The 21,988-nt window shown below is 35.2% G+C and overlaps 1 protein-coding gene across 1 annotated transcript in view; it reads left to right on the forward strand.

Annotated features, from left to right (window-relative positions):
* Positions 1-21,988, forward strand: part of ARID4B (AT-rich interaction domain 4B) — a 189,265-nt gene that overhangs the window by 69,259 nt on the left and 98,018 nt on the right. The window contains 4 exon segments of the mRNA XM_044001493.1: positions 10,244-10,354; positions 15,200-15,265; positions 19,557-19,647; positions 20,626-20,705. Of these exon segments, the coding sequence (XP_043857428.1) occupies positions 10,244-10,354; positions 15,200-15,265; positions 19,557-19,647; positions 20,626-20,705 (348 nt within the window).

The following is a 21,988-nucleotide window of genomic DNA, read 5'->3' on the forward strand; positions in this document are numbered from 1 at the left end:
GCCACCTAGCTGCCCCCTATTGTAAATACTTAATGAATAAATCTAAAAGAATATTGGAGGTCGTATTTCTCTTGGAGTTCAAAACACTTTGTTGTTGTTGAAGGGAGTTTGTGGGGGGAAAAGCTTTGTGAACCACTGGATTAGAGGAATAATAGATTCAGTTCTAGAGGTAGAGGTTACTTAACAAAAGACTAGTAAGAGCTTATTTGCTGGTTTCTACTCCAAAGAGATTTAAAATAATAGGGAAGGGAGGAAAAAATGCCTATGTATCAAACTCAGTTTCATAAAGAAAAAAGAATAGTAGTTGAGATGCTTGGAAGTTCACAGGAGACAGAGTTTAAGAAAGGAGTAAGTAGAGAAACCAGTGTAAAACCCATGGCTTCAGATGTCTGTCCATAAATGGCCAGACAGAAAGCAAGAGGAGTAAAGGCTCTAGCTTAAGGAAACAAATTTCATCTCATAGGTATCGTTGAGACTTGGTGGGAAGACACCCGTCTCTCAAGTGTGGCTCTAGAGGGGTATATTTGATTGAAAAGAAACAGGATAGGGAAAGAGGTGAATATTGTGGGGTAGCATTGTTTATTGTGAAGAGGAAGCTTGGTGGAGAGTGTGTGCACTCAGACCAGATGGCTTCCATGTCTCTTCCAACTCTACACCTATGATTTTATGAATACCAGGGGAGACAAAACAAGTGATTTTGTCATAGGATCATGTTACAAACAACCTGGGGAAAAGATGAGTTTGGAAAAAAGAAGAGAAGCCTGGCTCAGAGGCATGATATAGAAGTGAGGAGGCACTCCAAATATCTGGACATTTTTGTGACTGCAGAAACTAGTCAGCTGGGTGTGGGGTTGTTTGCTATGACTGCTCGTGTGTAGCTTGTATTGAATTGCTTTAGTTCTTGGCGGGTGGGGTGAGGAGGGAGGGAGGAGGAGAGGTTGGAACACAAAGTTTTAAAAAATGGATGTCCAAGTTTGTTTCTGCATATAATTTGGAAGAAATAAAATTCCACAGATTCAAAAAATAATAAAGTACAAGAACAACAACAAAAAAAGTCAATCAGCTCATAATTTCTTGACTTGCCTTCATGATAATTTCATCCTTCAAAAGGTTGAGGAACCAACAAAGGAAAATTCTTTTCTGGATCTGTTTTTCCCTAATGAGGAGAACTGGTTGCTGGGATGCAAACAAGCATTTTGTGAGACTCAAATTAGAAAAGGGATAAAAAGCACTTTGCAAACCTTAAAACATTTTATAAATGCCAGCTATTGTTATTAACCTTTAGTCACTAGACCTCTAGTCTGGTCATGACTTTATATACTGTGCCTTATGCCATACTTCTGAGTTCATGCAATCCCTATAAAATAGTAAAGGCATGTGCTGGTAAATAGTTAACAACTTAGCTCTCTGAGAGGGTAAAAATATGCACACATACTTTTAAATTTAATCTAAGTTGTCAATACTTTTTTACATCTAGACAATCAACAAAACAATCAAGCCCTGATTTGTAGTGATTACAGATTTCTTAGATGTAAACACTTACACTGCAGATTTCAAGAACAGTTGATCTCTAGTACACCCCTGGCTGGAAATATCAAGAATACTGGGAGGATTTTTGATAGAGAATAAAAGTTTAATTTGAGGATAGAACTGACCTGCTTTCCTGGAATAATGGTTTGTTATTTTATACTGAGCATTAAATGTAATGCTTTGTAAATTAGAGTTTAATTGTAATCTCCATACCTGGATTGAATTTGGAAGGTTGGTTCTTTCCATCTTTCTTTCTTTCTTTCTTTCTTTCTTTCTTTCTTTCTTTCTTTCTTTCTTTCTTTCTTTCTTTCTTTCTTTCTTTCTTTTCTTTCTTTCTTTCTTTTTTTTTTTTTGATGCAACTGGGGTTAAGTGACTTGCCCAGGGTCACACAGCCAGTAAGCGTCAAATGTCTGAAGCCGGATTTGAACTCAGGTCCTCCTGAATCCAGGGCTGGTGCTTTATCCACTGTGCCACCTAGCTGCCCCAGTTCGGTTCTTTCTTTTGTTTTGTTTTATTTATTTTTTTCTTTTTTGGTGAGGCAGTTGGGGTTAAGTGACTTGCCCAGGATCACACAGCTAGTAAGTGTTAAGTGTCTGAGGCCAGATTTGAACTTAGGTCCTCCTGACTCTAGGGTCGGTGCTCTATGCACTACACCACCTAGCTGCCCCAGGTTGGTTCTTTCTTTTTTTTTTTTTGCGAGGCAATTGGGGTTAAGTGACTTGCCTAGGGTCACACAGCTAGTAAGTGTTAAGTGTCTGAGGCCAGATTTGAACTCAGGTCCTCCTGACTCCAGGGCCAGTGCTCTATCCACTGTGCCACCTTGCTGCCCCAGGGTGGTTCTTTCTTAATGGTACTCAGTTCTTTTTCTTAAAATTGGGTTGACAAATAAAAAATTTACATAGTAGCCTTCTTAATAGAATAATTTTACATGATATATTTTAGTTGATTTTCTTATAGCAATAACATTCCAAGACGTTTTGTTCTTGGTGCTCTAGTGAGAAAGTTCTTTAAGTGAAATTACCAGATTTTTATAAGAAGTGTAGTAATCCCTTAAATATTTTTGAAATAATTTTAAGTATGTCACATACACTTGAATGGTTTGTTTGCCCTTTATGTGGTACTTAGATTTATCCATAATGATTAAACAATAGCAATAGCAATTTGAGTCAAGCTTAAAATATCAGTGTTGTTTTTAAAGTTGTTTCTGAAAATTTATTTTAGGCTTTCAGAAAAGTCTCACATTTCCATTAGTGTCACAGTAGCAATGTACATTTTCCTAGGTACTGTTGGATGAAATACTTTTATCGAAACACACACATATCATCTCAAACAAGTGTGATCCTCAGATGTTTTGAAGCACTTGGGAGAAATCTAGAATGAACAATTGAGGATAACTCCCAGGTTGCAAACCTGAGTTAGTGGAAGGATGCTGTTCCCCTTGACAAAAACAGGGAAATTAGGAAAAAGGAGTTTGAGGAGAGAGATAATTAAATTCTCTTTTGGATGTGTCAAGCTCGAGATGCCTAACAAGATGTTCATTCAGAAATTGCCAATGAGCAACTGAGGATACAGTACTAGAGCTAAGAGAGAATATGTAGATCTTGTTAGTCATGTATATAGAGATGATAGTTGAATCAATGAAAGGTGGTGAAATACTAAGAGATTGTAAGAGAAGAGAGCCTCTTGTTACTGTGTTACTTTGGACAAGTTATTAATTTCTTTTTGGCTTTAGTTTCCTCATTTATAAATGAAGGATTATACTAGATGGTGACCTCTAAGGTCTTTTCTAGCTCTTAATTTATGACCCTGTGACTTTGATTACTACTATATCATTGTATCTCCATTGTAATCCTGTGAAGAAGGATAAGTGGTAATTATTATCCTTGTTTGATTGATGAGGTAATAACTAAAACATAGAAGCAAAACAACACACCCAAGGTTACTAATTGGTGGTGAAATCAGGCCTAGAACTCAAGCCTTCACATTCCGTGTTCTCTTCCCACTAGACTACAGTGATGTAAAATTAATTTTAGTTTATTTTTATTTAGCAGAATTTTAAGAAAAGATCTAAAATGTATTTTTGTGGGTTTTCTTTCTCTTTGTTTTAAGGGGTTTTGTTTTGCTTTTTTTTTTTCTAAATAAATGCTTTTTATATTTATGCCATGGTATTTTCTTGTTGGTATGCTCTAGCAAAGTGACTTCATCAGTTAAGAGTACTGCCCTGGAAACCAGTGTGCAGTTTCATACAATTATAATATTGCTAGTACTCTATTTGAATATTAATAGACATATTAATCTTAATGACTTTTTGTCACAATGTATTAAATACATAGCCCATGTTCACAGTTTCTTAAATATTTCTCTCTTCCCCAGTATAGAACCTTACTTTGGTTTCTGTGTTGTTGTTTTTTAACTGAATTTTCCATTTTATTTTTTAGAAATTTCCAAATGTTTTTGTTTTGAGCCATATATCTTGGCTACAGTGTTTTGTTTTTTAAAGACTTTCTTTTTTTAACAAGGCTAATCAGGCCTTAAGATCTGGCACATGGTCGGGACTTACTACATACTTATTGATTGGGAGATTTTTTTCATGCTGCCACATAGATTATAGGAATTATATGATTTAAGAATTCTATGGCAAAGCACATTTAAGGAATTAATTGGAGCATATAATTATGAGGTACTGCCCTACCATCTGGCTTGTCCAAGCAACAATACTTAATGCCAATTAAACCAGCAAATGACTCAATCAGATAGTTTGCTAAGTTTTCAAGTGTTCCACACAATCATTTTGGAAGAGGAGAGTCCCTTCAGAATTTTCTTTTATATTCCTTTTAAATCAAAGCCTCTAAAATGACTGTTAAATCTTTGCTGACAGAGGGTAATCTTTTAAGAAGAGCTTGTATCTGTCCTGACATGTATTATCATAATCATGTTTTTAACTCATTTCATCCACAGAATTTTAGTTAGCCAGATGACCATCGTTGAAGAGTCTGATAATTAATATCTGTTTTCTTTGAATTGGAGAGCAGGAGTGTTTTATCTGTATAAATGATGCCTAATTTAGTGTGATTGTTCTAATTTTTATGTGCACACAACTCTTATAATAATGAAGTATTTATATTGTCTTAAGAAGCTATTTTCAGTGGCTGTTGTTTAAACAAAGACTTTCCAACTTTTTTGAAACTGAAGAACATTTTTTTTTGCTTTCTTACTTCCCTGCTTCCCCAGAGTCAATGCACTTTCACACACAGTATCTCTTTGATGCCCACAGTCTGTGAACCCTTAGGAACAGAAGTTATCTCCATTTTTTTAAGAAATGAGAAAAATTGAGTGAGGTTAAACAGTTTCTTTAAGGTCACATAGATATCTGGGTGTAGAAAGACCTTCTGACTCCTGCCTAGTACAGTGCCTTTTCCATTTCATCACTTTGCCCCCTAAAAATAGGAAATCACTTGATCATCCTGCCCTTTTCTCTATATCCAATCTGTTGCCAAGTTTTGTCAATTTCTCCTTTGCAATATCCTTTGAATACCACCACAAGCTCAAATCTCCTTATCCCTAGACTATTGAAGTAGCCCAATGATTGGTTTTCCTCAAGTCTCTCCTCACATAAGTCCATTTCATTTAGCCACTTAAGTGATTTTCCTAAAGAGCAGATCCAACAATATCACCTTTGCTACTCAGTGAACTCCATCGCCTCCATTTGACATTCAGAGTTCTTCATAAACTACTTCTCTCTTTCTAGTCTTTTTACTCTCCCAAGTACTCTGTGATTCAGTGACATTGGTCTCCTTCCTATTCCTCACACAAGATACTCTATCTCTAAACTATGAACATTTTCAGTAATGCTCTTCCTCCTCATTTCTGCTTCTTGAATTTCCTGGCAGCCTTCAAGTCCTAGCTAAAAGTCCATTTTCTATAGGAAGTCTTCTCCATCTTTCTTAATTCTAATACATTCCCTCTTGATTATTAACTATTTATCTTGTATTGCTTGTTTGTACAAAGCTGTTTGCTTGTTGTCTCCACCATTACATTTTTAGCTCCTCTAGGGTAAGGACTGTTTGTTGCTTTTCTTTGTATGCTCCGTACTTAGGCACAGTCGAAGGCACATAGTAAGCACTTCATATATGCTTATTGATTGGCTGATTTGAATTTACATGATTTAGTATTATATGAATTAGAAATTCAGTGTATGTAAAAGAAAGTGGGTCAATAATAACTCCAAGGTTTTGAAAGTTTAGTAAATGGTGTTTTCACTGACAGAAATAGTGATCTCAAAGAGCAGATTTTAGGGGAAAATTAATAAGTTTGGGCATGATGTGATGATATTGGCAAGTGGAAATATTCTTTAGGCAGATGGAGCTTAGGAGACAGGTTAAGAACAGAGATGTAAGTTTGGAAATTTCCATAGAGAGGAGATAAATTGAGTATCTGAGAGTGGATGAAATTGTTAAATAAGGTAAAGAGAGGAAAAGAAGGGATACCACCATGGATAACATCTGCCTGAAGGGCAATAGAAGAAAATGAATAACCAAAGTAAGAGACACAGAAGTTGTGTTAGGAAAGCAGGAAAGTCAGTGTAATATGGTCTCTCTAAAGCCAAGCAAGCTTTCAGGAGACAGTGATCAGCAATGTGAGATGGCATGGAGAGGTCAGGAGAGGTGAGGGCTGGGCAAAAGCCTTTGGATTCAGGAATTAGGTAGTCATTAATAACTTTTGAGAGAGCAGTTTCAGCAGAATTGTTCGACGTGCGGATGGGCTCAGGAGTCTAGAAACCAATCTAGAAACCTTTAGAAACTAAGGGTTTGAGTAGCAAGTGGAATGAGAAAGTAGAAGCATTGCTTATAATGAAAACATTTTCCATAAATTTTTAAGGGAAGGCAGAGGAGACAGTAGCATAACTAACTGATAGACCTCATAGCACTTAGAGATTAGACTTCTTTTTGTTTGTTGGTTTGGTTTATTTTTTTTGTGAGGCAATTGGGGTTAAGTGACTTGCCCAGGGCCACACAGCTAATAAGTGTTAGGTATCTGAGGCTGGATTTGAACTCAGGTCCTCCTGAATCCAAGGCCAGTGCTCTATCCACTGCGCCACCTAGCTGCCCAGAGATTAGACTTCTTAGCCCTAGTGGGCAGCGCTGAAACAATGGCTGGAAGTTGCAAAAAAGACAAGTTTAGTGAAGGAAAATTTACTATTTCAGCTATAATAAAGTGGGCTGGGCAGCCATGCTAAATGGTGAGTTCTTCTCATTAGAGGTCTATAAGCAAGGGTTAGATAACTACTTGTAAATTGAGTTGTGGAAGGGATTCCTGGTAATAAATGGATTGAATAAATGGTGTGCAGAGCTCTTTCAGACTCTTAATTTCTTGATCTTTGAATGGTAGAGATAAAAAGAATACGTTGTACAAGTTAGGAAAATCTGGTGTTTTTATATTGACTTATTTATGTTGGTCATGCTCATGTAAGTGTAATGTCACCTGCTTGATTACTGGTTTAGACATAAAATTTATTATTTGAAAGGTTTTTTGAGTCTCATAATTATATTTTTATTTAAATATATGGCTTCAAAAGTTATATTTTCAATATCAGGTTAAAGAGTAAAGTGAAACATATATGCATTAACATTGTTATGTGAAACATGAAAGGTAGTGCTACAATGTAGCATTAGAGAGGTCAAGTTTGTAAATTTAAGCCCTTTTTAAAGTGAAGGGGGACAGCTAGATGGCACAGTGGATAAAGCATCGGCCCTGGATTCAGGAGTACCCGAGTTCAAATCCGGCCTGAGACACTTGACACTTACTAGCTGTGTGACCTTGGGCAAGCCACTTAACCCCCATTGCCCCACAAAGTTAAAAAAAAAAAAAAAGAAGTGAAGGTCGGGGTGGGTGAACAGTTATCCATGCTGCAGCCCTGGTGTCAAAGTCTTTAAAGTCAAAAGCAGAGCTAGCAGGAGAATGAAGCCTGCATGGTAGAGGAATGTTAGGTTGAGGAGATCCTAAGCAGTGAGGGGAGCTCCAGGGAGAAATGATAGTTGAGACTTGGAGGCAAAGAGCAGAAAGTCAGGAGAGCAAGAAGGGGATAGATAAAAAGAATAATATTAGCCAATATTTATATAGGACTTTCAAGTTTGCAAAGCATTTCATATGTCATCTCCTTTACAAAAACTACTGGAATAGAAATGAAAAGAATGTGATTTTGAGGCTTAGTTATGCCATTAGCTGTGTGATCTTGAACAAATGATTTACCCTTTTAAAACTTCAGCTTCTTTCTTTCTTTTTTCTTTCTTTCTTCTTAAATGGAGATAATGGGGGCAGCCAGGTGGTGCAGTGAATAGAGCACTGGCCCTGGATTCAGGAGGACCCGAGTTCAAATCCGGCCTTAGACACTTGACACTTATTAGCTGTGTGACCCTGGGCAAGTCACTTAACCCTCACTGCCTGGAAAAAAAAAGAAAAAAGAAAGGAGATAATACTTGTATTACATATCTCACAAAGTTGTGTCAAATGAGAAAATGCATGTAATATACTTATTGTTCAGTTTAGAGCACTGAATTAATTGTTATTATTATGAGGCGATAGCCTACTTGACTGGCATTACATACACCACATGATTAACCTTGACATCTTTTTTTCTTTTCCTACAAGATTTCCCTCTTCACCAAAAAAAAAAAAAGTGTCCTAGAGTTCATTAAAACAAGCACATTTGCCCTCATTTTGGGGGGCACCCATTCATTAAAAAAGAAAAAGACTAACAAGATTTGTTGAGTTTCAGGGTCTTTCCAAATGTTTAGAAAAGCAGTAAAGTTATTTTCTTCTTTTAAAGCTCTGATAGTGTCAGAGGAGAAACTATTTGCTTTCAAGAACTTGTCTTTTTCTGCAGGTAGGGTCAGGGCTTCAAAGATGGTTTCCCCCATACTTGGCAAGCCTGATTTGCCTGTTAGCCAATAGATTCTCCTCTGCTAATGGGACTGAGGAATGCTGTGTGTAACAGGGCCCCTGTCAATGCTGTTCTGTAATATTATATTACTGTATTTCAACCAAGCCCTGCTATATTATTGGTGGTGGTAGAGGACAATGAATTATTTTAGTGAGTGAATACTTGAGCCCCAATAGCATTAACTCTTTTTTTTTTTTTAAGTGAGGCAATTGGGGTTAAGTGACTTGCCCAGGGTCACACAGCTAGTAAGTGTTAAGTGTCTGAGACCAGATTTGAACTCAGGTACTCCTGACTCCAGGGCTGGTGCTCTATCCACTGCGCCATCTAGCTGCCCCAGCATTAACTCTTAAGAGATTAACCCTTAAGAAATTACTGAAGAAGTTAAAAACTTTGGATGTAAGAGAAAAAAGACTGCAGAGATTGGTACCTCAAAAAGCTTACTGAAGCCAATTCCTTAATTGGAGGGCACCTCCTAGTTTCAGAGCTGCTATAAATGTTGTTGTACTTAGAGATCTTCTTCTCTCTTTGAATTATTTGGGGGTATAGGCCTAGTAGTTGTATAGTTGAGTCAAAGGGTTTATATAGCTCGGTACCTTTATATGCAAGTAGTTCAAAATTTCTTTCCAGAATGACTGGACCAATTCACACCTTCACCAACAGTACACAGCAGTTGGGAGTAGGTTAGGGAGAAAGAATAAGCTTTTTAAAAAAATTATGCCTAATGTGTGCTTGGCACTGTGCTAAGACTTTATAAATATTTTCTTTTTTGATCCTTACTATAACCGTGTGAGACAGGTGATATTATTATCCCCATTTTAAGTTAAGGAAATTGAGGCAGGCAGTGGTTAAGTGACTTGAAAGTCACATAGTTAGTAAGCCTCTGACGTTAAATTTGAACTCGGGTCTTTCTGGCTCTAGACACAGTACCCTACTTACTACACTACCAAGTTGCTGTGTACCTGTTTTCCCCCAGCATCTCCAACATTTGTCATTCTCCTCTTCTGTCATCCTTATTGGTCTGATTGGTACCAGGTAGAACGTCAAAGTTGCTTTATTTTCTTTGATTATTAGTTATTTACAGCATTTTTTCATATGATTGTTGATAACTTGGATCTCTCTCTTTGAAAATTGCTTGCTTGTTCATATCCTTTGAGCCAAGGTGGTTTATGTGTAGAATTTAATGTCCCTTTAACTTTGTTTTGTCTAATATCTGGTTTCTAGAGAATAAATAAAGTGTCAAAATTTGGCTCATTTAACATTAGACCTTATGGGGAAGAACTTTATTTTTCAAGCCTACTGTGCCAGTTTATTAGAGGATGTGACTTGTTCTTTTTTTGTTTTGTTTTTGGAGGGCAATGAGGGTTAAGTGACTTGCACAAGGTCACACAGCTAGTAAGTGTCAAATGTCTAAGGCTGGATTTGAACTCAGGTCCTCCTGAATCCAGGGCCAGTGCTTCATCTACTGCACTACCTAGCTGTCCGTGATTTGTTCTTGATAGTGAATTTATAAAGCTATTCTATGTTTTCTCTTTTAGTGATAACAAAACTATATTTAGGGGCAGCTAGGTGGCACAGTGGATAGAGTTCAAATCTGGCCTCAGACACTAAACACTTACTAGCTGTGTAACCCTGGGCAAGTCACTTAACCCCAATTGCCTCACTAAACAAAACCAAAACAAACCAAAACAAAACTATATTTACTGTTTTGGGGAACCGATTGCTAAGGAAAAAAATTGGAGAGATTAAATATTCATTATGTTTTTCTTTTTCAGGCCATTGATGAGCCTCCTTATTTGACAGTGGGCACTGATGTGAGTGCTAAATACAGAGGAGCCTTCTGTGAAGCCAAGATCAAGACCACAAAGAGACTTGTCAAAGTCAAGGTATTAGGATTTTCTTAGCTATGTATACTTTGAACTTGGGAATCCAGAATACTATTTAAATTCTAACTTTTGTGAAATTTGGGAGTTTTTCCCCTCTTGAATATAATCTGATAACTCTAAGAGTAATCACTATAAGAAAGCATAATAAAACAAATCATTAATAGCAATTTAGCATATAATTGGAATAAAATTAGGTGATTATTATAATTATCTAATGTAGAAATGCCATTTTCCATTCAGCATTGGTGCTTATATTTAGAATCATGAATCTTAAAACTAAAAGAGGGCATCATATAGGATATAAATCTTATTTTACTGTAAGAGAAAATCGAATAGGATTAGATTTAGTTGTTCACTAACCTTTGCACGTTGAACTTCTTCCCCATCTCTGAAGGTTTTTCTGCTCTTTAAATGCTAGGTTGACCATTTGTTGGGAATATGGTAGAAGAGGTTCCTTCTTATTTTTAGATTGGACTAAATGACCCTTTTGGTATCTTCCAACTCTAAAAGTCTGTAATTCTATTAAAATTTATTAAAGTATCTTATTTTTAAAAATACCAAGAGCATTTATTTTAGTCATAAACTATATTCATTATGTGAATTAGTTTTTCACTCCAAGATAATGTATTACAGTGGCTTCTTTGTTAACAAACTGTGGATTTCAAAATAAAACCCCAAAACCCATTGGTTAAGCAAAACATTCGAAGTTAGATTGGTACAGTCTTCTGTTGGATAACCACACGCACATATATTCATACACATATGCTTATACATATATGTATAACTGAAAATGGGAAGGCTAAAGCTATGTTCATAACTCCATTAATAATCTGTTGTATATGTGTGTAATCTTTTAACTTTTTGGGGGGGGGCAATGAGGGTTAAGTGACTTGCCCAGGGTCACACAGCTAGTAAGTGTCAAGTGTCTGAGGCCGGATTTGAACTCAGGTCCTCCTGAATCCAGGGCCGGTGCTTTATCCACTGTGCGACCTGTATAATCTAATGCTATAGAAGCAGCTCTCACTTCATGTAGCTGTAATCTTCTTGTAATTGAAATTTGTTATTACTTTTCTGGAGCTAATGGGAGAAGATCTGTTCATCAGTTTTACAACTCCTTTCATATAAACATAGGACAGGAGAGCTGTGATCTTGTATAGAAAATGAATCAGATTCTTTATTCTTTTTTTTCACCACCTATCTTTCCAGACATTTCATATTAGTCCCCTTTACCTGATGTAGTTTCTCAAACTCAACATTTCCTTTCCCTTTCCCTTTCCCTTTGCATAGGCTGCCTGACTGACATCACTTCTTATCATAGGCTTTCTTCCAGACCTGCTCAGGGACACTGCTTCTTCATTAATGTTCTCTTCTTTCTCAATTTATGTTGTATTAATCTGTGTATATACTGTATACTTTTTGTATCTCTTTTCCCTTATGTAAGCTCCTTGAGGGGCAAGGACTGGTTAAATTCTTGTTTCTTTGTCCATATATCCTCAGTAACTAACAGAATATCTTACCTCTAGTAGGATCTCAATAAGTGTTTTTTACTTTAATTGAATTCCTGTCTCTATTTCCTTTGTGTCACAACTATTTCATCTCCTTGGTATTCTCCTTCTTTTCCTGAGAGTAGAGAGGCTACAGGAAACAACTGTGTAATATCCCAGTCTCACATTTCTGCTGGTTCTGGTTCCAGTAGTGTCCGTGAGGTAGCATGGCATACTGGCTAAAGCACTGTGCCCCAAGTCTAAAAGACCTGAATTCAAGTCCTACCTCTGCCTCAGACTGGTTCTGTGACCCAGGGCAAGTCACTTAACTTCTCAGTGCTCTAGGCCAAAGCTTCTTAAACTGGGGGTCACATAACTGAATGTGGGAGTCGTGAAAAATTTGGCAACAGTGAAAGGTTATGTAGACCTATTTTATATACTTATATACTCAGGGTGCTATAAAAATTTCCTGGGCTAAAAGGGGTGGCTAGTGGCAAGATTAAGAAACTCTGTTCTGGGCAACTCTTTAAAATTATAAATTGCAGAGAAGGTGCTAACTTGCATTGATAGAGAAAGTTTCCTCACCTGAGTGTAGGTGTGGGTGAAAACAAACAGGTAGGTTGTAAGACAACTTAGTCTAGAATACAGGAGAAGACGAAAGAGGAAAAGCAATTCCTCTCAGACTATTCTTCTGGTTTCCCTAATTGGGACTATGGTTAGACCTTTTTTCTTTATTAAATATATCATGTCATCCTTTGAATATTGAATTTGAATGCTGTTACTTTAAGTTATGCTAGTAATTTTATTTGCCATAACATCTTGAATTATGACCTCACGAATATTGTATGACAGTTTATACAAATATACACATGCACACACTATTTTCTATGTGGGGTTTCTCCCAGAATTTCTGAGGTTTATTTTACCAAGATCTGTCTCTTCTGGATATAATTTGTTGGTAATAGATCTCTCCATGTAAACACTTGTAATACTAAATTTTACATGAAGAAGTTTGAATTATAGCACTTTTGTATTAGGAAGAGTATTGGATTAAACAATTAAAAAAACAAAAAAAACTGGATTTTAGTCTCAACTCTAACAGGGATCCATCTTTGAAAAATTACTAGATTTGAAATCGGGATCTGGCCCTGCCACTCACTTCTTGTGTGTCCATATTTAACCCCTTGAGGCTTTAGTTTCCTCTTTGTAAAATGATGGAGTTAGGGCAGATCTCGGGTGTCAAGAGCAATGTCCATCCATTAATTTGACAGCCAGCGGAACTAGAGTAAAATGTAATTGGGAACAATTTAACAAAAAAACACAAAAATAAAGTACAACAATGTTAAGTTGTAATTTTCTAAGTTTAATATGTTACCCACAGGGATATTTTCTATTTTAATTTGATACTACTACTCTAGGTGACTGATAAGGCCACTGCCACCTCTAGTATTATGACTTATTGACTTTACCACTTTTTTGGGGGGTGGGGTGGGACAGTGAGGGTTAAGTGACTTGCCCAGGGTCACACAGCTAATAAGTGTCAAGTGTCTGAGGCCGGATTTGAACTCAGGTCCTCCTGGATCCAGGGCCAGTGCTTTGTCCACTGTGCCACCTAGCTGCCCCCAACTTGTATAACTTTTGACTATTGTAATGTGAAAAATGAACATTTTTTTAGGAAAAAATAAATATTTTTAAATCTTAATTTTTTCCAAGTACTCATAAGTATTCACATTTGATTAGTTTAGGTCAGTGAGAATGTGGGCATGTGCATCATGCACAGTGCTTTATACATTTTGTGGTTGTAAATTTGGGTCAAAAATCAGTGTATTTTATAAGAACATTTCAGGTCTCTATATAATGCAGTGAAACTTACATAAGAGACCATTTTCCCCAAAGTCCAGATTTTCTGAGCACAAGTTTTATATTGTCTATGGGACTAATTTATTTTGAATCTACATTAGGAGATTATAAGGGAGCTTACAGAGTGCATTAGATTCTAGAAAATAACTTGGTTATGGAGGGCATTATGATACTTTTATAGGAAAAAAAATTCTAATAAAAAATTGACTTCTCAAACATCTTGAGATCTAGTAGTGTTAACACTGAGACCCTTTATCCTTAAAAACCATCTCAGCCCTCCTATGTTACTGAAGCTCTCTCAAGAAAGTATCTGATCCGGGAGAGGGGGGGAGGGGGGCAGCTAAGTGGCAAAGTGGATAAAGCCCTGGATTCAGGAGGACCTGAGTTCAAATCCGGACTCAGACACTTACTAGCTATATGACCCTGGGCAAATCACTTAACCCTCATTGTCCTGCAAAAAAAAAAAAAAAGAAGAAGAAAGTATCTGATCTGATGAATGATTCAGTTTTCAGGATAGGAAGATGGAGAAAGAACTGGAGAATATGAAAATATTTTATTTCATCGATCTCTTTCAGAATGAAACAGTGAGAAATGGTATATTCTCTTACTGGAGGAGAGGTAGAGGAGTGGCATATTGATAATTTTGGTGGCTTCTAAAGGTTTCTTGCAGTTTCATCACTGATGTGTTGGTAATTTTAAAGGATTTTAAGTTACTCAAATTAAATGTGTAACACAAATGCCATAGATTTTGATGGGAAGAATAGTATAAAAGCTCTGTAATTGGTGATAGATTATTACAAAATCTTCTACCCTCAAGTACAACCTTTTTAAAGGAATCAGGAGTTGTTTTCTTAAGCGAGTTTTGCTCCAAGAATTCAGTCTTCTCATGGGTATTTTGCAAGTACATAGCTTGGAAATATGTTATAGATTTGATAGTAACATGGAGTTTGTTTCTTTCTTAGTACTTGTATTGTGTACCCTTTATATTGCTAAAGTGCATCATTATATACCCTACTTGGATAAAAACTGAAGAATATGCCTTGCAAGATCCCATATACCTTGCAAGAAGGATGTTGTAGTTAATATGAAAATGTGCAAAGAAAGTTCTTATGCTTTTCATGTATTTTCCATTCTTAGCATCATTGGGCCAAACTTTATTTGTTGAAGTAATCTTAACCCTTGCAAAATCATGAAGTGCTTAATAGAATAAGATGTTTTCATCATCAAACTAAATAAAACAAGACAATGAAGTGATAGCTAATAGCATTGAACAAAGAATAATATGTTGTGTCCTTAAACAGAGCAATTTAAAGATGAAATCATGGGGAGGGTTTGAGTAGTAAAATACACTTGGTGGTGATTTTTTAAGTGTATGATTTTTAGTTAATCTATTCAAGACTGGGATATTAAATCATTTGATAAAAGAGAATAATAACTTTACTGAGCTTGAGCTTCTTGGATTTAATTTATAGTGATAACTAATTAAATTTGTAATCTCTAGGTAACATTTAGGCATGATTCTTCAACAATGGAAGTACAAGATGACCACATAAAGGGCCCACTAAAGGTAATTCATTTATTTAGTATCAAGTAGTCTTACTTGGGAAATGTCAGAGTCTTTAAAGTGTGTTCTCAACTCAAATAGTTATCTACACTGCCTACATCTGCTTTGAATGTTTGTCTGCTTAGATTCTATAGTGTAATACTAAGACATTAGATTTCAAGGAAATTAATAAGTTAATACACAGAATATTAATTAGTATAGACATGTATGGAAATTAATGTTAATACAAATAGTGTGGAGTAAAAAATACATGATCATCCTGTGGAAAGATAAAATAATTGAGCAGATTAATGTTTCACTTTTTGGAATATTATAGACAAAGGAAACACTTCTATGATGAACAGAAATTTAAAATTAATGAGCTGTGGTTTACTGATGACCAGATAGTTGTTGCCATTCACTCATGCTATAGTACTTTGGATCTCTGGTTTCCTTGGTATGAACAGCTAAGTAGTAGTAGATAGAGCATTGTGCCTAGATTCAGGAAGACCAAGTTCATATCTATCCCCAGATACTTATTAGCTGTGTGACCCTGGGCAAGTCACTTAATTTCTACTTGCTTCAGTTTCCTTATTGAGCATAATAATAGCACCTAACTCCCAGGGTTATTCTGAGCATCAAAGAAGGTAATAAATGTAAAGCACTTAGTATAGCGTCTAGCACATAGTAAGCTCTATATAAATGTTAGCTATTACCTATTATTATGGCAATGTCCGAAACTGGTCGAGATTACAGTGTATCCACATCATCCCCTCCTATGTAATTGTTGGTGATATTTTTCTAGAAATCCTTCTGAGACCTGGTGTTCTTGGGGTCCTTCTGATTTTTAAAAAAGTAATTTAGAAATAGCACTTTCCTTGACTGACCTCTTTTCCCTCATTTTCAGCACATGACCAGCCCACCACCCTCTATGATCATACATGTCCAGAATATAATGACATTTGTGTTGCCTTTTGTATTACTGTTATCGTTTACAATGTACTGCAGCCTACTTGCATTTACCATCGCCCTTTTTGGGGCGTGTGGGGGGCATTTTCAGTTTTGATTTTTCTGAGATCAAAAATACAAAATACACAGCCATATTATGACCAGGGCATAATTGGTGTTTTGGAAAGAAAAGGAGAGATGGACTGTTGAAGTACCTTAGTATGATTGTCAAGTGTAGTGCCATTTCTTAGATAGGCCTGATCTCTGAATTCTGGAACTCAATTTTGGGTCATTTTATTGTCCATTTGCGGTACCTGTCAAGTAAATGAACATACACACGTGCATACATTTGTAATATATTCAGATTTGGCAAGTAGTTAACAGTTACACTGTGATGTTCAATTACTTGCCCATGACCAAGGAGCTAGTATGTGTCAGAAGCAGTATTTGAACTCATGGCTTCCTGACTTCAAGGCTTCTCCTCTGTTATATAATACCACAATGTCATCTACAAACAGGAATATCTAGAGAATTTCATCATTGATTCTTTGTGAAGCTATGAGAAATATGATGGATAAAAATTTCTCTGTTCTGTTTGGACTTTGCGTGAGACATCCTTCTTGACATGAATGAGCCCTTTTGGCAAACTTTTTTTTTTTTTTGCTGATTTGTGCTTTCTTGTTGATACTCAAATTGTTGAACAGAGTTAACAGTTGATGTGGAAAATTTTATGAATTTAATGTATGGAAGCATCTTGTTTGAGGAGACCCTTTAAAACTACATTTTACTGCAATAAGTCAAAAAGGTTTCTTGTAATTAACAAATAACAGACAGTGAAATCTTATTTTTTTCAATGCATCTAAGTTTATATGGAGTATGGAGATGTTGTCTGCTGTAGAAAAGAATCTGTGAACGTCTGTTTCCTTACTATGACATAATAAAAAAGAACAGAATTGAAGCAAGGAGAGATTTGGGGTTTAAAATTCACTTCTGATACTTATTAAATGTATGTCTATAGACAAGTCATTTAAGCTCTTCTCATCTATAAAATGGTAATTTTATATGAAATATAATATAAAATGGTATAAAATGCTACCATCTTCATAGTCATTGTGAGTCAGTTGAGGTAGTTAGTCTCTTTATCAGTCTTAAAGCACTATGTAAATGGCATCTGTTGTTATCAAGGTAATCCTTTACATATATATAGACCATTCCCATAAAGACTGTTTAGAGATTACAAGTTAGACGTGTTGATTCATAATTGCTGTGTTTTCTCAGTAATCTTCTTTGGCCATAGTAATGCCCATAATCTACTTTGTTTTGGAGTGTGTATAAGAGAGAGAATCATCACCTCTTAGCTATATTGTGAAAATTCATCCCCTCAAAACCTCCAAAATTATGTTATTATCAACATGAATTTCATCTGTCAGTCCATCATTCTTCCCAACTCTTAGTGAAATCCTTAATTGAAATTTTTATTTGGAAAATTTATGACAATGTACTAACAGGCTATTTGGAAAGCGGTTTTAGTGTTTGGAGTCTGAATACGTTCTGTTCTTATGGAAACATTGTGGAAGTAGGATTTTAAAAATATTTGGCGACCTCTGTATAGTTCTTTCCACATAGTAGGTCTTTTAATAATATTTGTAGATTTGCAAACATAATTAATTACTTGTGGTTGTAGTTGTTTCTTTCCCCATACTTATGTGTGCATATTCCATGCAAGCACACACAATAGCATTGTGTGTTAAGGACATCAATGTTCTTCCTCTTCGATTCTCTAATTCACTTATTGTTTTTTTTGGTCAAGAAGAAATCTGCTACAGGTTTTCAGGGTCAACACTAAATAATCGAGAGGTGGGATTGAACAGGGTAGGTGGGGAAAGGAAGTTATTTGTTCAAGTTACCTTTTTCCTGGCTAATAGCTTCCTCTACATCATTCTGTTTCAGATTTGGTTTTTCTTATTTAATTATAAAGTATTCTCTTGATTTGTTTTTAATTCCTTTGTATGTTACTATGGGTCAAATCACTGATTTCTTATCAAGGCAGGTGCAAGCAAACTTAAAAATTGTTGTTGCATATGTTTTATTGATAGATTAGACTTCTTGGAATATTCAGTTCCTTTCAACTCAGCGATGCAGTTAGTTCCTGGTTAAAATGTTCCTAAAGAAAAGCAGATCTACCAGACAACATGATTATAACTGGGTACATTTCCAGAAATTACAGATTAATACATTTACTTAAATCATACCAAGATCATTAGAATTCAAAGTAAACAAATTAATAAATATCACTCCATACTGATGCTATTTATGAGCTCTAGTCATATAATTTTAGTTCACCTGATTTTTTTTCCTTATGATTCCATACAGTTTTTTTGTGTGTGTTTGTTTGTTTTTTGGTGAGGCAGTTGGGGTTAAGTGACCTGCCCAGGGTCACACAGCTAGTAAGTGTCAAGTGTATGAGGCTGGATTTGAACTCAGGTCCTCCTGAATCCAGGGCCGGTGCTCTATCCACTGCACCACCTAGCTGCCCCGATTCCATACAGTTTTAAGCAGAATAAGCCTTATCAGCACTTTCAGAAATTATATAAATAAATGTTTTGTATTATATTTACTGTTCTTTATCTGCTGGAAGAGATTTTAAGCATTCATTAATCAAGCATCTTAGACTTGTTTGAATCTTTGATGGAAAGTTTTCATATTGTCTAGCTTTGGGTAATATTCTTCACATACCAGTTTAAATAGTTTGGCATGATTCCTTAAGAAAATATGGGAACTTTTTTTAGTGTGAAATTGCTTACTGACTCAGATTTTCCAGTTAAATTTAGCATTTACATCACAGGTCAGGGGAAATAGCTTTTAAATACTATTTGGGAAGAGAAGCCCCTCAAATAAAACATAAGTTCTAAATAATTAAGAGGAATTTTTAAAATCCTTACATTTTAAAAAGTTAATAAGAAATATATACTCATGTATTTTGAGCAGTTTTTTTAAAAAAAATACATATTTTCAGTTTGGTTAGTTGATCACATATGTCCTTGCCTGAATTTGATACTATGACATTTTTTTTCCTCTTCATTATCTATATAGTCTGCTTTTTGGTATGTGGTAGCTTTCAGAGCTTAGAATTATGTGGGTGGTGATTATCAGTTGGTTAATTCTTCTTAGCCAAGAGTTTAATTCCTGAAATATATTCTTCTAATTATCATCTACTATACTATTGGTATAGGCAACTATATAAAATAAAATTAATATTTTAAGTTTTTTACCTGGATAAAGTAGAAAGTGCTATGTAAAGTAAAATATTAAAATGATCATTCATCCATTATTAAACTTCTCAAAGAGTTTTTTGTGTGTGTTTTAGGTTGGAGCAATTGTAGAAGTAAAGAATCCAGATGGTGCCTATCAAGAAGCAGTCATCAATAAATTAACAGATGCTAGTTGGTACACAGTAGGTAAGGGCAAATAATTCTGGCTTTTAAAAAATAGCTGGCTGAATTAAACTAAATGTAAAAGAATTAGTAAAAGAAAAGACTCACTGAATTTACGGGACAATTCAGTCAAATTTTTATAGACGTATTTACTGCTGTGTACTACACAAATTATTCTCAAAAATTGATAAAGAAAATATTTTACCAAAATATTTTATAAGACAAATACAGTCTTAATATCTAAGGCAGTGAAGGATAAGTATAAGAAAGATAATTATACACTAATATCATTAATTGGGATTCTAAAATTTAAATAAAGTCTTGTAAAAACAACTACAGCATTTTTTCCTGAAAGCTACTCACCATGATCACGATAGAATTCTATTAGAGCTGTAAGGATGGTTCAGCATTAGGAAAACAATTTTTCTGGTTAAAAATGTGAAAGGGAGTATACTTTAATAGACCATACTTGAGGTTGTTTCATCAGAGAGAAGATGATGAGAATTGGATTTCAAATATAACAGTGTTTAGAAGGTTATTGAGAGTACTACTTAGCCACTATTCTAAACCCTGTTCAACTGTAATATCTAGGATTTGGAAGGAAGATCTGAATTGTGATAACTTCTTTCAACATGTCAAGTTGCTTCTGCTTTCATAGAGTTCATGATTTAATGACACAATCTTAAATATTTTTTCTCTAAAATGAGTTCATATACTAAGTTGTGCTTCCTCTGTCAAGCACTGAAATACAAAATTGTAGCCACACCTTCTTGTCACAAATGGAAGATGTTTTGATTCTTGGTATTTTTTTATTACCTCTTTATGTATGTACAAGGTACACAGGCAAAAGCAGCTATTCAGAATTCTAATACTCTTTGGACTTAAAACAAAACAGTAATTTAAGTGTGGTTGAAATGTAAATATTTTGTGTTATTCTTTTTATTTTTGGTGTTTTCTATGTGATCCTTATGATGACTTCCACTTTTTATTTTCTTTTAACAGTTTTTGATGATGGAGATGAGAAGACACTTCGAAGATCTTCATTGTGCCTGAAAGGAGAAAGACATTTTGCTGAAAGTGAAGTAAGTAATTGTTTTAACAAATGAAAATGTATTAAATCTCTAATATTCTTGGATCTGATTTTTTTTTGTCTTCTCTGCTCAAGCAGTCAAATTCTTTACTTGAACAGGAAAAAAAGGAATTTATAAATAGCATCAAAGAATAATCTGTGAAGCCTAATTTTAACCTGTTGTTTATCACAAAGGATGTTTTCTTTTTCTCCTTTAATTTCTTTTCATAAATCAAAGAAAACCCAGAATATGGTTACTTGTCAGTATTAGATATTGTGATCCCTTTTTTGAGCTGTTATTAGACTGGCCACTTGAATCTTCAAGTGCATTGTTTTGGACGATAGAATGGAGAGCGGGTGAGACTTGAGGTGATGAGATCAATTAGGAGACTATTGCAACCTCTGTAAACAAAGAAATTACCTTTTGAATTAATAATCTGAGACATCTTTTAAAATGGATAGAGAGTAGTTCTAGATGTGTTAAAGTCCTGATATTAATATTCTGATATTTTATTATGACTAGGAGCAGCTTTTGAAGAAGCATATTAAGCTTGGCTTCTGACCATGATGGGAATAAGAGATATTAGGTAGAGATCAGAGGCAGTATTTGGAAATGATTCCATTTCATTTTCAGAAAAGCATGGCTGTGTTAATCGTCAGTTAATGAATTCCTAGGTTTTGTCCCATGAGCTGATATGACCCAGCTTTCTCTCTCTCTCTCTCTCTCTCTCTTTCTCTCTCTCTCTCTCTCTCTCTCTCTCTCTCTCTCTCTCTCTCTCTCTCTCTTTCTCTTGCTATCTCTCTGTCACACACAAACACACACACACAAATACAATTTAATATCTCTGCTCCATTTTCTTCACATGTATATATGTACATATGTGTGTATACATATATATGGATATTTATATGTATGCTATTCCTATGTGTACACACAACATAAATACATGTATATACACATACATATACACAAATTTACTGAAATTTTTTGTCATAATATTTTAGGACTAAAAGAGAAATTAGATCAGAGTGATATAGGTTACTTGGACTTACGGTCTTGAAAGATCAGAGTTCTAATTCCAGCTCAGACATCTGGTACTGTGTCCTTGGACAAGGTACTTAACTTCTAAATTTTATTTTCCTTATCTATAAAGCAGGAGTAATAATACATGTAATACCTGTCTTATAGAATTCTTAAGGAGACCACTTTGCAAATCATAAAGACTTATAAAATATAAATTATCATCATCATCATTATTATTAACTGAGTGAAATGGGAAATATGGAAGTGGGGAA

This window comes from Dromiciops gliroides, chromosome 4 (genome assembly GCF_019393635.1).
Source record: "Dromiciops gliroides isolate mDroGli1 chromosome 4, mDroGli1.pri, whole genome shotgun sequence".
Lineage (NCBI taxonomy): Eukaryota > Metazoa > Chordata > Mammalia > Microbiotheria > Microbiotheriidae > Dromiciops > Dromiciops gliroides.